Here is a 13,254-nt window from a genome sequence, read left to right as displayed (position 1 = left end):
TGAGAGAGAGAGAGAGACAGAGAGAAAGGTCTTCCTTCCGTTAGTTCACCCCCCAAATGGCCACTGCGGCCGGAACTATACCGATCCAAAGCCAGGAGCCAGGTGCTTCCTCCTGGTCTCCCACGCAGGTACAGGTCCCAAGCACTTGGGCCATCCTCCACTGCCCTCCTGGGCCACAGCAGAGTTGGACTGGAAGAGGAGCAACTGGAACTAGAACCCGGTGCCCGTATGGGATGCCGGTGCCACAGGCTGAGGATTAACCAAGTGAGCCACGGCACTGGCCCCCGAACATTTCTTTAGGCCTTGGCCAGTTATTGAGCAAGAAGATGCCACGCGCAGATGCTGGCCGCCTGGGTGTGGGTGGATTGGGAGGGAAAGAGGGAATCAGTTCCATAGCTGCTGTACTGGGGCGGGCTGGAGAGCAAGGGAGTGGACGTGAGGCCAGGAGCAGCTGTGCAGGAGAGCGCCCTTTTCCGCATAGCAGGCTGGGCTGTGACGAGCCCTGGGAAGCCTGAGAGCCGCTGGTAACCCCAGCCCTGGAAGCCTGAGAGCCGCTGGTAACCCCAGCCGCAGGACTGGGAATGAGGCGGGGCCGGGGAGGTGCACTGCCTGACGCCTCGGCACGTGTGACTGGCGCCTCCCCGCGGCCTGAATGAGGATGTCGTTTTGCCAGAATGAGGTTGTTGTTTTGCCAGGAGGCCACTGCAGGTCGCAGCTTGGCAGGGCAGGGGGTGCGTGTGTGGGGGCTGCAGAGGTGAGCCTGTGGCTGTGACAGTCGCCGCCTCTACAATGAGGCGAGGGCGCCTGCGCTGTCGCGGTGGGCCCAGCAAGTGAGCAGAGAAGCACCACGGAAGCCGGTGCCACGCCGGCTCTCCGGGGTCACGTCGCCCAAGAGCACAGTGCTTTCAGTGCCTCTGAAGTGCCTCTCCTGTCTGGGAGGAGCTGGCGAGGGGTACTTGAGTAATGTGAGAGCCAGTCGCACATCCAGGGGAGGGTGTGGTTTACACAGCGACCTGAGCTCTGGGTTTAGGGTTTTAATTTGCCTCCAGACATCTGAAAATGATACTTCTTTTTATATTAAAATTTAAAATATATGTTTTTATTTGAAAGAGACACAGAGAGACAGAAACCTCCCATCTGCCGGTTTACTCCCCAAATGTCCACAGCAGCCTGTTGCTGGTCCAGGCTGAAGCCAGGCTGGAACTCCGTCCTGGTGTCCCACATGGGGAACAGGGGCCCAGGCACTTGAACTGTCAACAGTGCTGCCTCACAGAGCACACATGGGCAGGAGGAAGCTGGATTGGAAGCAGAGGGGCTGGGACTGGAACCAGGCATTCCGACGTGGGATGTGGGCTCCCCAGGATGCCCACCCGTCCACCCTGAAAACACCGATTCTTCCAGCGAGAGCTCAGGGAGCCCAGCTGTGTGGGCATCAGACGTGGCTGTGGTGCCCTGGCCGGTGGGGAAGGGGGTTTATGGGGGTGGGCATTTAGCACAGCCGTTACTTCCCACGTGGGACCCCCGTATCCCAGAGCCGGGGCTCAGTCCTGGTTTCATCCCCCTTCCAGCCCTGGGAGGCAGCAGGTGATGGCTCCTCCTGCTGTCAGGAGACTCTGGGTCTGGCCCGTCCAGCCCCGGCCGTGGTGGGCTTGTGGAGAGTGAACCCCATGGATGAGTGTGCTTTCTTGGCACTCTTTCCTTCTCCCTCTCCCTCCGCCTTGCAAACAAGTAGCATAAAAGAAAATTGATGAGATAGACTTGGTCCTCGTCCTGGTTCCTGTCACAGAGCTCCTAAACCTCCAGGACTTTGTGGAGTCATGGAAGCCTGGCGCCTGAGTCTGAGCTGACGAGGTATCAAGGGATGGGGCCCTGGTCACGCAGAGACCAAGTGGTGAGAGGGTTGGAACCTTCGCCCCGCCCACTGGCCCCTGGGCGGGGCAGCTGGAAAGGAAACCATCTGGTGCCTAAACACTCTGGGACAGGACTCGATGAGCCCCCGCCCCCAGCCTTCTCTCTGCATCTCTTCTTGGTCTGTGTCCTTTGTAATAACACGCTGTAGGTGAAAGTAAAACATCTCCCTGGGTTCTGTGAGTTGCTCTAGAAAATTGATGGCACCTGGGGCGGGGGACCCCCCTTTCTAGCACAGGTCATGAGCTGGGGGCTTGTGACTGGCATCTGAAGACCCCACTAACCTGTGGGGTCTTGACGCTGCCTGCAGGTAGGTGGTGTCGGGTGGGTTGAGTTGCATGGCGGCCAGGCGGAGCCTCAGAAGGTTTGCTTGGTGTGGGGGAGACCCCTTCTTGTCCCCTCCCCACACACACATCTGGTGTCAGAGTGTGTTCCCAGGGCACAGCTGTGCTTCCCAGCCTGCCCCTCTGCACCGCTACCCTTGGGCCTTTGGACGACTGTTTTCTGAACACTAGCATTTTCTCAAGTTCTGTGGTTTCAGCAGCAGAAGGCCAAGGGGATGTTTACCCCTCAGCAGGTAGTAGGGCCAAGAGGTGCAGAATCTCAGTGAACAGATACCTTTCCAGTCAGCCCACAGCTGTCGTGGGTTTGCATAAGGAGAGCGGTTTTTTAATTCTGAATATTCTTTAGATACTGACGCACAGTTCTGGTCAAAATTGAAGATGTTGCAAGCTCTGTTGCCCTGTGTCACCTAGTCCCTAGTCCCAGGAAGCCACACCTTCTTCCATTTTAGGAATTACAGCAACATTTTCTTCTAGAAAACATCATCCTTGAATAGAACCAAAAAGCCTCCATGGCCAAATATCTGAACTAGAAAATGAGTTAATGATTTCCTTGCCGCGGCCCTTCGTTCCTGTGGATGGTTCTGGAAGCCACCTCTTGTCCTACACAGTCTCCAGGTGAGGGCCGATGCCCTGCTTGTGGCCTGGCTGGAGCAGCAGAGCGTCTTGCTGGCGTCCGAGGCTCCGCCTGCGTCAGCACGGGCTTTGGGCCGGCTGCGTGGTGCCGCGTCTTTGCCAGCCTGCAGAGACACCTTTTCTCTGCGGACCTGGCTGCCCCGGGCAGCGGGGCAGGAGCGCCTCTGCTGGTGGAGACCCCGCCTCGGGCTGTCTTCGGGCATCCATGCACTGGGCATCCCCGAGCACACTGAGGGGCCTGCGTCCCCAGTGTGTCTCCTGCTGGGCTCCCTTGACCTTCGTGACCACGTGGTGTGGGACGCTGAGCTGGCCTCCGTCCTGTTCTAACACAGTGAAGCCAGGATGCAGAGTTGGAATGAGGTGTTCAGGGAGCATAGCTAGTGCCTGTTCACCTCGGGAACTGAACTAGATTTAAGTCTGCCAGTCGTGTCCTTTTCCCCTCCTGCGTTCAGTTGTGGGCGTCTCCTGTTAGACGATTGCCCCTGTTGGTGGGCATCCAAGCGTTTGTGTCGTTGAAGTCCTTTGTCTTTGAGAACTGCGGAAGTGTTGCTGCCCTGGGACAGTGGGGTGGCGGGCAGGGTTTGAAGCGTGTTGGGTTTGTTCTTGTGGGTAGTGCTGTGTGACGGGGAAGAAGGGGCTTGGGAGGTGCGCGGAGTATCAGCCCAGAGACGTGGGGCTTGGCGCGGCAGCTCACCCCTGGCACTGCTGCGGGAGGAGGGGCTGGCTTCCCGGCTCGGCTTCCACAGAAGGGGACCGTGGAATGAGGTGTTTGCTCACTGCAGGGGATCTCACTCTTTGCCTTGTGTTCTGCCCCTCCCCAGTGGGCCACCTTGAGGATGGAGCGAGGAGCCAAAGAGAAGAACCACCAGTTGTACAAGCCCTACACCAACGGTAAGGCGGCCCCCACCCTCGGCCTGGAGGGCGCCTTTGGAGCACACGCCCTGAGGGCTGTCCTCCTCTGAGCGGGGTCCTTTAGAGAGAGCTCACGGTGCCGGTGGCTGGGAAGTCCAGACAGCACGGTGCTGGCACCAGTGAGGGCCCCCTGGCTGTGTCACAGCATGGCAAGGGAGGGAGCAGGAGAGCAGGTCGGAACCCTGTTTTGCAGGAATCATTGCAAAAGACCCCACGTCGCTGGAGGAAGAGATCAAGGAGATCCGGCGGAGTGGCAGCAGCAAGGCCCTGGACAACACGCCGGAGTTTGAGCTCTCGGACATTTTCTACTTCTGCCGCAAGGGGATGGAGACCATCATGGACGATGAGGTGACGAAGCGGTTCTCGGCGGAGGAGCTGGAGTCCTGGAACCTGCTGAGCAGGACCAACTACAACTTCCAGTACATCAGCCTGCGGCTCACCGTGCTCTGGGGGCTCGGGGTGCTCGTCCGCTACTGCTTCCTCCTTCCGCTCAGGTGAGGCGGGCCTCTTCCTGGGGCTGCCCTGTCGGGGGGGAGGGGGTACCATGTGGCTCCCCTGCAGGCCCTCAGCCTCTGCTCACCTGCCTGGAGTGAACCCCGGGGCGGGGCGGGAACACTGCGCTTCTGGCTGCTCCTCCCCGGGCCTGGCCCACGCCTTCCCAACTGCAGCCTCTGGTTCCTCTGTGCCTCGTGCCATTCTGGGTAGGCTGTCCAGACGCCGGGTCCCTCAGGCTCCACCTCCCGGTGCTTCCCAGAGCGGGTACGTGGGCGCCGGGGGGCAGAACGGCCAGCCTCAGTGCTTTCCGTCCCCGTCTCCCCCCCCCCCCCCCCCCCCCCCCCGCGGCCTGCAGCTGTGGAGACGGTGTCCGCTGAGCGCCGCAGAGGCCACTGTCACCGTCAGTGTGGAGTCACGGCTATGTGTGCCCCCGCCAGGCCTGCTCACCTTTCCAGATGGAGCTGGCTCTGGCGCTTAGGGCTTCAGGCCCAGGACTGTTTCTCAGGAGGTCGACTTTGCTGTTGTGGGTTTTTTTAAAGACTGATTGTATTTGCATGAAAGGCAGTGTTAGAGACAGAGAGGTCTTCCATCTGTGGTTCACTGGCCAAATGGCTGCAACGACCAGTGCTGGGTCAGGCCAAAGCCAGGAACCAGAAACTCCTGGGTCTCCCTCTTCCTTGTGCAGGGGCCCACGCCCTTGGGCCATCCTCTGCGCTTTCCTAGGCATATTAGCAGGGAGCTGGATCGGAAGTGGAGCAGCCGGGACTCGAACCAGCGCCCATATGGGATGCAGGCGTTGTGGGCAGTGGCTTTGCATGTTGAGCCATGACAACGGCCCCCAACTTCCGTTTGTACACAGTGAGTCCTAAACTTGGTGCGAGGGTTTGTTTGCTGATTTAACTTTTGTCTTCTTACAGGGTCGCCCTTGCTTTCACCGGGATTGGCCTTCTGGTGGTGGGCACGACTCTTGTGGGATACCTGCCAAACGGGTGGTGAGTGCAGTGCACGCTGCCACGTCCGAGGGCGCTCTGGGCATGGCGGCTTGGGTGGAAGGCCAGGCCCCGGAACCCAGTGGTAATGCCGCTGGCAGCGCTAGTGTTCACCTGCTGCTCCTCGTGGCCCTGTGCACTGTGCTGCGCTGGGTCCCCACTGCCCGCCAGCCCCACGCTTCCCTAGGACAGGAGGCAGATGGTGGCGGGTGCTGGAGTGTTCCCTTGTGCGGATAGGTCAGTGAGAGAATCAGATTTGAAAAGCAGACCTGAGACGCAGGTAGTTTCCCCTGGGCAGCTCCTTGCGCAGCTGGGGGGGCCGCGGGGCCTTGTGGCAGGGTGCGGGAGGAGCGGGCCTTGCGGGGTGTGAGTTGCCCCCATTGGTGCGGGAGCGCGTGGTTGCTCTGCGTCCTCCTGTGTCAGCCTGCAGTCAGGGACGCCGCGTGTGCTGGTGACGTAGGAAGGCGCTCTGCGGGAAAGCGCTGGAGTCAGTGTCTGTCCTGAGCCTCTCTGGAGCAAACCCAGAGCCCGTGTCCCGTCCTTGCAGGCTCAAGGAGTTCTTGAGTAAGCACGTGCACCTGATGTGTTACCGGATCTGCGTGCGCGCCCTCACAGCCATCATCACCTACCACGACAGGTGAGGCCCAGCCCCGTGGGAGCTCTCCCGCGCCGGGGTGAGAGCTGCCGCTGCCGCTGAGGCGTGGCCAGGCTCCACGTGAATCATTTCACGTGAGTCCTTGTGACCTTGTGTATGTTTTTAACCCAGGAAAAACAGACCACGAAACGGTGGCATCTGTGTGGCCAATCACACGTCTCCTATCGATGTGATCATTTTGGCCAGTGATGGCTACTACGCCATGGTAAGGCTTTGGTGCCCGGCGGAGCTGGGCTCATACACACACGCGCACGCTGGGGCTCCCGGGCACCTGGATAGAGGGGCGGGCGACCGTGCCTTGGCTGTTCCGGGCGGGGGTGGGGGTGGGGCGTTTCAGCTTCGTGGTTTTGGCTGTTTTTAGCTGCACGTCCCTGGTGTTGACTGATAAGAGGAGAAAGGTCAGGGGAGGGTTAGGCGTGGTTGCTCAACAGTGAGGAGGCTGTAGCTAGCAGGAAGGTGGGAGGGTGGGGAGCTGTCTGAGGACGCGCGTTGCTGACGCTTCCTCTGGCCGCGGCAGGTGGGCCAGGTGCACGGTGGCCTCATGGGCGTCATTCAGAGAGCCATGGTGAAGGCCTGCCCGCACGTCTGGTTTGAGCGCTCCGAAGTCAAAGACCGCCACCTGGTGGCCAAGAGGTGAGTGGGCGGATGGTTGGTTCCCGGTTCCAGTGGGGGAGATCTAGGTGTCGGGGAGGTTACTCCACGGCGGAGCTGCAGTGTCCCAGCTCCTTAGCAGGTGTGGAACGTAAAACCTCGGTGGCATTCACCCTGTTAGGAATGCGTCTTAACCGTCTCCATTCAACAGAATGGAATAGCCCTAAGGCAATGGACAGTAGAGCCCCGCCCTGTTTTCAGGCTCTGAGTGACGGGGGTCTGGTGTGAGTGAGGCAGAGACTGGGTGGGCGGAGGGGCCGCAGGCGCTGAGACCCCCCCCCCCCCATGCAGGGACAGACATGTCTGCCCCGCGGGCCTTCTCTGCTCGTGGGGTGGAGCGCTGGGCCGATGCTGCCTGTGCCAGAGCCCAGGAGATGCACAGGGTGCAGGTGCTTTGGTGGGGAGTCCACACGTGCCCAGGGCCTCGGCAGCCTCACAGCCTGGCGAGTGGGTGGGCGTGGAGTGCGCCAGCACCACAGGCCTTGCAGGTCCACAGCCTGTTCTTGTCACTCGTGCTGTGCTCTCCTGCACCCTTGCTGGCTTGCTGGTTTTTTTTTTTTTTTTTTTTTTTTAACAGTTTTATTCTTACGGTAGAGAGACAGAGAGATCTTCCATTCTGCTGGTTTAATGTCTGCACCAGCCAGTGCTGGGCCAGGCTGAGGCCAGGAGCTGAGACCTCAGTGAGTCTCCCAGCCTGGGGCTGGGGCTGGGGCTGGGGCCCAAGGCCTCGAGCCATCCCTGCTGCCTCCCAAGGTGCACTTCCGAGGACGCTGGAGTCAGGAGCTGGAGCCGGGGTTGAACCCAGGCAGTCCCACGTGGGGTGCCGGTGTCCCGAGCAGCGCCGTAGCTGCCATGCCAGCACCTGCCCTGTGTCATCTGACGGTCCCCGCCCTTACAGGCCCACTGCTCATGGGCTTTAGCTTGTGCAGTTGTAAGGAGGGCCGTGTATAAACAGGTTATTTGTAAACGCGTTTGGTTTCCTTTGTCTTCTCTCCAGGCTGACTGAACACGTGCAGGATAAAAGCAAGCTGCCTATCCTCATTTTCCCGGAAGGTGAGACGGTGTGAACCCCCCCGCCCCCCGCCACAGCATGGCGGCGCGAGCTGGCTGCTGCGCCCCCCTGGCCCCACCTGCGGGGGAGGGGCGAGTCGCACAGCCCTTGTTCTGGGTGGGGGCAGACCCGTCCTGCCTGGGCTGCTCCTGAAATCCCAGAGAGCGGCGTCACACTGTCTGTGCCCGCCTCTCAGGGACCTGCATCAATAACACGTCGGTGATGATGTTCAAGAAGGGCAGCTTTGAAATCGGAGCCACGGTCTACCCCGTCGCCATCAAGGTAGGAGGCCACGGGGGCGGGGGGAGCTCGTGTCTCTGGCCGGTCCGTGCCCGCACCCCACTGCCTCTCCCAAGCTCCCTGGCTGCTCCTCCGGGCGTCCAAGGCCCTCGTCGGGAACCCCGGCAGCGGAGGCCGCTCGCGTGCTCCCTCCGATCCGTGAGGGCATCGGGAGGTCCGAGCTGCTGCCTGTTTGCGGCCTGCAAGGAGCAGAGCAGAGCCTCGGCCTCAGCCCAGGGCGCCCGGCTCATGGGCGCGAGCTCTCGCCCTGCCGGCCCCTGCTGCGTCCAGCGGCACTTTGCCGGTAACGCCCGGGAGCCTGGCCGAAAGCTCACTGCCCATGTTGTTTGGCTGTCGGGGTAAACTCACTAAGCTTTCTGCAGATCGCCTGAACGCCGCCGCTCCTCTCCCAAACCGCGATGTTCTCCTTTCCCAGGTGTTTACCAGGGTGTACTTTGAGACACCGGAGGCGGGGCCTAGAAAACCAAGTGGTTCAAAGCCAGCCTGTCTGGTGTCGGGGCGGGGCGCCCAGGCCTGCCGTGGCCAGGCCCTTCCCGGCCTGTGGGAGGACTCCTCACGTTCTCTCTCATGTGGTTGCCCGCTGGGAGGCCCAGCTGTTTGCTTTATCTACTGATTGTGAAATTTTAATTTATTTTGAGAGACAGCTTCCGTCTGCTGGCTCGCTCGCCCAAATGCCCACAGAGCCAGAGCTGGGCCAGGCTGGAGTCCAGAGCCCCGAGTGCCGCCCGGATCTGGGCTGGGCTGGGGAGGTCTTCAGGCCTCTGTGTGGGTGTGAGAGGGAGGCTGGGAGGGAGCAGCTGTGGGTGTGGTGGAGCCGGGGCACAGCTCTCCCTGGCTCTGGCTGTTTGGAAACGTTATATAATCTCCGCCCGCACCTGGGTCAGCGTGAAGCCGAGGAGGAAAGGCTGTCTGTGGAGGGCCGTCGGGAGCCTCCCCGGCAGCTGCAGCACGGGCTCGCCCAGCCAGAGCCGCTGGCCGCAGAGCTGACCCGGGGGGTCTGCCCGAGGGGCCACCCAGGGCCTGCGTGGGGGCTGAGGCCGGAGCGGGCAGCTCCAGCGGTGCCTGGTGGGTCCGTGCGTTCCCACACTGGCACCCACACCCGCTCTCCGGCGCCTTGCACCTTGCAGTACGACCCTCAGTTCGGGGACGCCTTCTGGAACAGCAGCAAGTACGGGATGGTGACCTACCTGCTCAGGATGATGACCAGCTGGGCCATTGTGTGCAGCGTGTGGTACCTGCCGCCCATGACCCGGGAGGTGCGCCGCGCCCGCCCCGCCCCGCCCCGCCCCGCCCCGCCCCGGCCCGCCAGGCCCCACCCCGGGCCTGCACTCAGCCGCCCCCGCCTCCCCACAGGCAGATGAGGATGCCGTCCAGTTTGCGAACAGGGTGAAGTCCGCCATTGCCCGGCAGGGAGGCCTTGTGGACCTGCTATGGTGAGTGCGCCATGGGCCTGGGGGACCGCGGGTTCCCCGAGCATGCGCCGGGTGGGCCCCGACGCCAGCCCAGCCCGCACCCCTGCGGGGGCGCCTCTCCGAACACGGGCTCCCTCTGGGCTCCCTCTGGTCTCGTCATTGGCCCTAACGCTGCTCTGATGGCGCCGGAGCCACAGGTGCCCCGGCCCTTGTCCCATCAACCACAGGAGGTGGCGGGGAAGGAGGCTGGTTCCAGGAAGCCGCCAGGCGCGGGGTGCAGCCGGGGGTGCCCGGGCAGCCTGCAGGAGACTCAGACTCGCAGGCGCAGCTGCAGCGAGGCCCGTGGCTTCCGGGCTCGGGAATGGGCCTGCTGCTCCCCGCTGCGTCTCGCGGATGTTGCCTGCAGCGCAAGTTTTCCGCCGGCGCCGGGGTGGGCCGCGAAGGCACAGGCCCACAGCCGAAGATTCTTGTGCCGAGCCCGGGGCTCTGGGTCTGTCCCGCGCGGGAGCACGTGCGTCTTGCCTGCTCACTCGTGGGTTTCTGAAATGTGCTTTCATCTGCCTGAAGGGCAGAGCAGAGAGGGGAACCCTCCCCAGGGCTGGGCCAGGCCAGAGCCAGGAGCTCCCTCTGGGCTCCCGCTTGGGCCACCTCCCGCTGTGTCCATGTTCTCAGCGCTGAGGCCAGGGCGGGCTCCGCGGGCTGCAGCGGGACGTGGGGCGCTGCCAGGGGCGCCGCTGCACCTGCCCGCCCTGTCCATGTTCTCCGTGGTGCCCCGGGGGCTCTGACGGCAGCCCCCCTCTCCCTGTGCAGGGACGGCGGCCTGAAGAGGGAGAAGGTGAAGGACACCTTCAAGGAGGAGCAGCAGAAGCTGTATAGCAAGATGATCGTGGGCAACCAGGAGGACAGGAGCCGCTCCTGAGAGCCGCAGCCGCCCAGCTCCCCTGCGGGGGCGCTGGGCCCCGGCCGCGCTGCGCACGCCTGACGACCAGTGCCGGGACAAATGCCATTAAAGTCAGCTCTCCACCTGCGCGTGTGGTGCGGCCGCGCGGGGGCGGGGCTGGGGCCGCCCCCACCCCAGCCTCAGCCCCGCCCCGCCCACGAGCGCCGAGGACGCCATCAGAACACTGGGGGCCGCGGGGGCTCTCGCCCTGTGCCGCTGTGGGCGGACGGAGGGCCCCGCAGGACTGCGGGCCGGAGCCGTGCGTGCTCGGACTGCAGCCCACCTGGGCTGCCCGTGTGACCTGCCTCTGGCCAGTGTGCCTCGGTTTCCCCGCCTGCGCGCAGGCCCAGAGGGGGAGGGCGGTGATACCTACCTCACAGGGTTGTTGTGGGGACGCTGGCGCGGCCGTGTCGGAGGCAGGTCTGTGGGGCGTGGGGGCGCGCTGAGGCCGGGCTGCCGCACGGGCCTGCCGATCTGTTTTTATCGGTCAATAAAGTCGGAAGGCGAATGAACTGAGGGCCTTCGCGTGGCCTCCTCTGCTTTGCTCCGGTCGGGCGCGCTGCTCTGCGCTGTGGGAGCCCCTAGCTTCTCACGGGGTCCTCGGGATGAGGCTGGGTGACGGCAGGGGCCGCCCACCGCCGCGAGCACCCACCGTGGGAAACAGCGAGGGGCCTGGAAGGGGGCCGCGAGAGCAAGGCGGGGGCGGCGCGGGCTGTACGGGTGGGCCTCTGCTCCCCTTGTGGTCGCTGGCACTTCCGGCACTAAAGGCTTCTGGGGGCCACCTGCTTCCGAGCCCAGCCCCCGATGACCCACCACGCCCCGCCTGTCCCCTCAAGCCTGCAGGTCGCCCCCGGGGCCTGCCCTGAGAGGAGCCCACCCCTCCGTGGAGAGCTCCGGGTAAAGTGACTCTGGTCTAGCCTAGGAGGTGGCGGTCTGGTATTCGGGTGCTGACTGCAGTGTGATCCTAAAGGGGGGTGGGGTGCCCCCGACCCTCCCACGAAGCTGCTCCCACGCCCTGATGGACTGCTTTGAGTTGGTCCTATGCAGAGACCCCTGGCACTTGGAGCCACACCGCGTGCCCGCTCTTGAGCTGCCAGCAGGGGGTGCTGGTGGGCCTGGAGCCACTTCCACACCCCCGCGTCTGCTTCCTGATTCATAAATAAGTACGTGGGCTCGGTGAGAGGGCCCCTCCCACCTCTGAAGTGCCTCATTTTCATTCTGGCTTAAACTTTATCTGAGGGGCCAATGCTGTAGTGCAGTAGATTATGCCACCCCCTGCAGCCCTGGCATCCCACATGGGTGCCAGTTCAAGTCCCGGCAGCTCCACTTCCGATCCGGCTCTCTGCTGTGGCCTGGGAAAGCAGCGGAAGATGGCCCCGCTGTCACTCAGGTAGACTTGGAAGAAGCTCCTGGCTCCTGGCTTCAGATCAGCGCAGCTCCAGCCGTTGTGGCCATCTGGGGAGTGAACCAGCAGATGGAAGACCTCTGTCTCTCCTTCTCTCTTTAACTCTTGCCTTTCCAATAAGCAAATAAATCTTAAGTATTTTTTTCTACGTGAGAGGTAGAGCTCCCCTCTGATAATTCATTGCCATTGGCAGCTGAGGCTGGGCCAGGGCTGAAGCGGGGGTGGGGGCCGCAGAAACTCAACCCAGGTCTCCCACGTGGGTGGCAGAGATTTCAATACATCAGCCCACCAGGGTCTGCCTCAGAGCCCCAGCCGGGTGTTGAACCTAGGCACCCGACTGGGGTGTCTGGAGTGCTGAGTTAACCACTAGGCCACACATCCACCCCTGGGGATTCTGTCATCCCCAGAACCGTCGGTTTGGAATCCACGGCTTCTGTCTGAGACGTCGGGGCTGGTAGAACGACCACGGGAGGATATCCCCTTGGGTGCAGGTCCCTGTTGGAGCTTGTACAAACCAGCCCGTTAGAAAAGGAACTTTAGATTAAGGCTTGGAAAAGTTCCCATCCGCCCACCTCCACTGCCTGCACAGGTTAAAAAGGCCTTGTGCCGGGCGGGTGGGGGGAGGGCAGTGTGCCACAGAGCCCCAGTGACCAGGTCCTTGGGGCACCTGCTGCACACCGTGGGGGGCCTGGCCATCCGCACCTGCGCTGTCCCTCGACATGTGGGGAGCTTGGCTCGTGTCCCTGGAGGGTGGCCAGGCAGCCTGGGAGGTCCTGGCCGGAGGGGCAGCTTGCATGCACACCGACTGCCGGCCAGGTGAAGAGATCACGGAGCAGCCATCCGTCTTCCATTGCACGCACAGGCCGGCTCCCCTCCCCCCTCCCCCCACCCAGTCAATAACATCTCTCTCCGATGGGAAAGTTAATAAATTTTGCTCTAGATTAAAAGTATTGATCATTTCATTTGTAAACGATAAATAAAGAGGTGGGGGGCTTTTCCCTGCACCGGGGACCAGCGTCTGGTGAGCTTGCTGGGTGAGCTCGCACCGGCCGCTGGCCAGGGGTGGGCTACTCATGCATCCTTGCCCACCAGTCGCATCGATTTCCTATTAGTCTCTCAGCACCACCCAGTACCACATCATCTCGGGAGCCGCTATTAATGGTCTTTTGATAAATAATCACTTGTAAGTCAATAAATTTTTATTAAACAGCGTGGCTCTTTGATTTATTAAAATCCGACCGTGTTTGTCTGGGAGAAAAGGGATGCCGAATTGAAGCCGGGCTTTCCATACATCTTCCTGACTCAGGCCGGCACCGCACGCTGCCGATGGGTGGTGGGGGGGATAAACAATTGTGTTTTAACAGAAACAAAAACAGCCGACTTGGGGAAGTTTGTCTCTGTCAGCACCCTCCTCCCCGGGGTTCCTCGGCATGGGGCGCTGTGGCGGGGACCTGCAGGTGTACTGCCCGGAGCCCTCTGTGTGCCGGCACCCCGGGGACCCGTCAGCCCGCCTTGCTGCCCGAGCAGCCTCTGCCCTAGGGATGCTTGGTTCTAACCAG

At 62.3% G+C, this 13,254-nt stretch overlaps 1 protein-coding gene across 2 annotated transcripts in view; it reads left to right on the top strand.

Moving 5' to 3' along the window:
* GPAT4 (glycerol-3-phosphate acyltransferase 4) overlaps positions 1-10,807 on the top strand; it is a 32,239-nt gene extending 21,432 nt beyond the window's left edge. For both annotated transcript variants that reach the window (XM_062213755.1, XM_062213756.1), the window contains 11 exons: positions 3,707-3,776; positions 3,991-4,291; positions 5,210-5,284; positions 5,829-5,918; positions 6,048-6,141; positions 6,454-6,569; positions 7,585-7,640; positions 7,835-7,920; positions 9,066-9,194; positions 9,292-9,371; positions 10,161-10,807. In XM_062213755.1, the coding sequence (XP_062069739.1) occupies positions 3,707-3,776; positions 3,991-4,291; positions 5,210-5,284; positions 5,829-5,918; positions 6,048-6,141; positions 6,454-6,569; positions 7,585-7,640; positions 7,835-7,920; positions 9,066-9,194; positions 9,292-9,371; positions 10,161-10,269 (1,206 nt within the window). In that variant the 3' untranslated portion in view covers positions 10,270-10,807. The remainder of the gene's footprint in view (positions 1-3,706; positions 3,777-3,990; positions 4,292-5,209; positions 5,285-5,828; positions 5,919-6,047; positions 6,142-6,453; positions 6,570-7,584; positions 7,641-7,834; positions 7,921-9,065; positions 9,195-9,291; positions 9,372-10,160) is intronic.
* Positions 10,808-13,254: the final 2,447 nt, after the last annotated feature.

This window comes from Lepus europaeus, chromosome 16, assembly GCF_033115175.1.
Source record: "Lepus europaeus isolate LE1 chromosome 16, mLepTim1.pri, whole genome shotgun sequence".
NCBI lineage: Eukaryota > Metazoa > Chordata > Mammalia > Lagomorpha > Leporidae > Lepus > Lepus europaeus.
The sequence above is the reverse complement of the archived record's forward strand: the minus strand, read 5'-3'. Positions and strand labels throughout refer to the sequence as shown.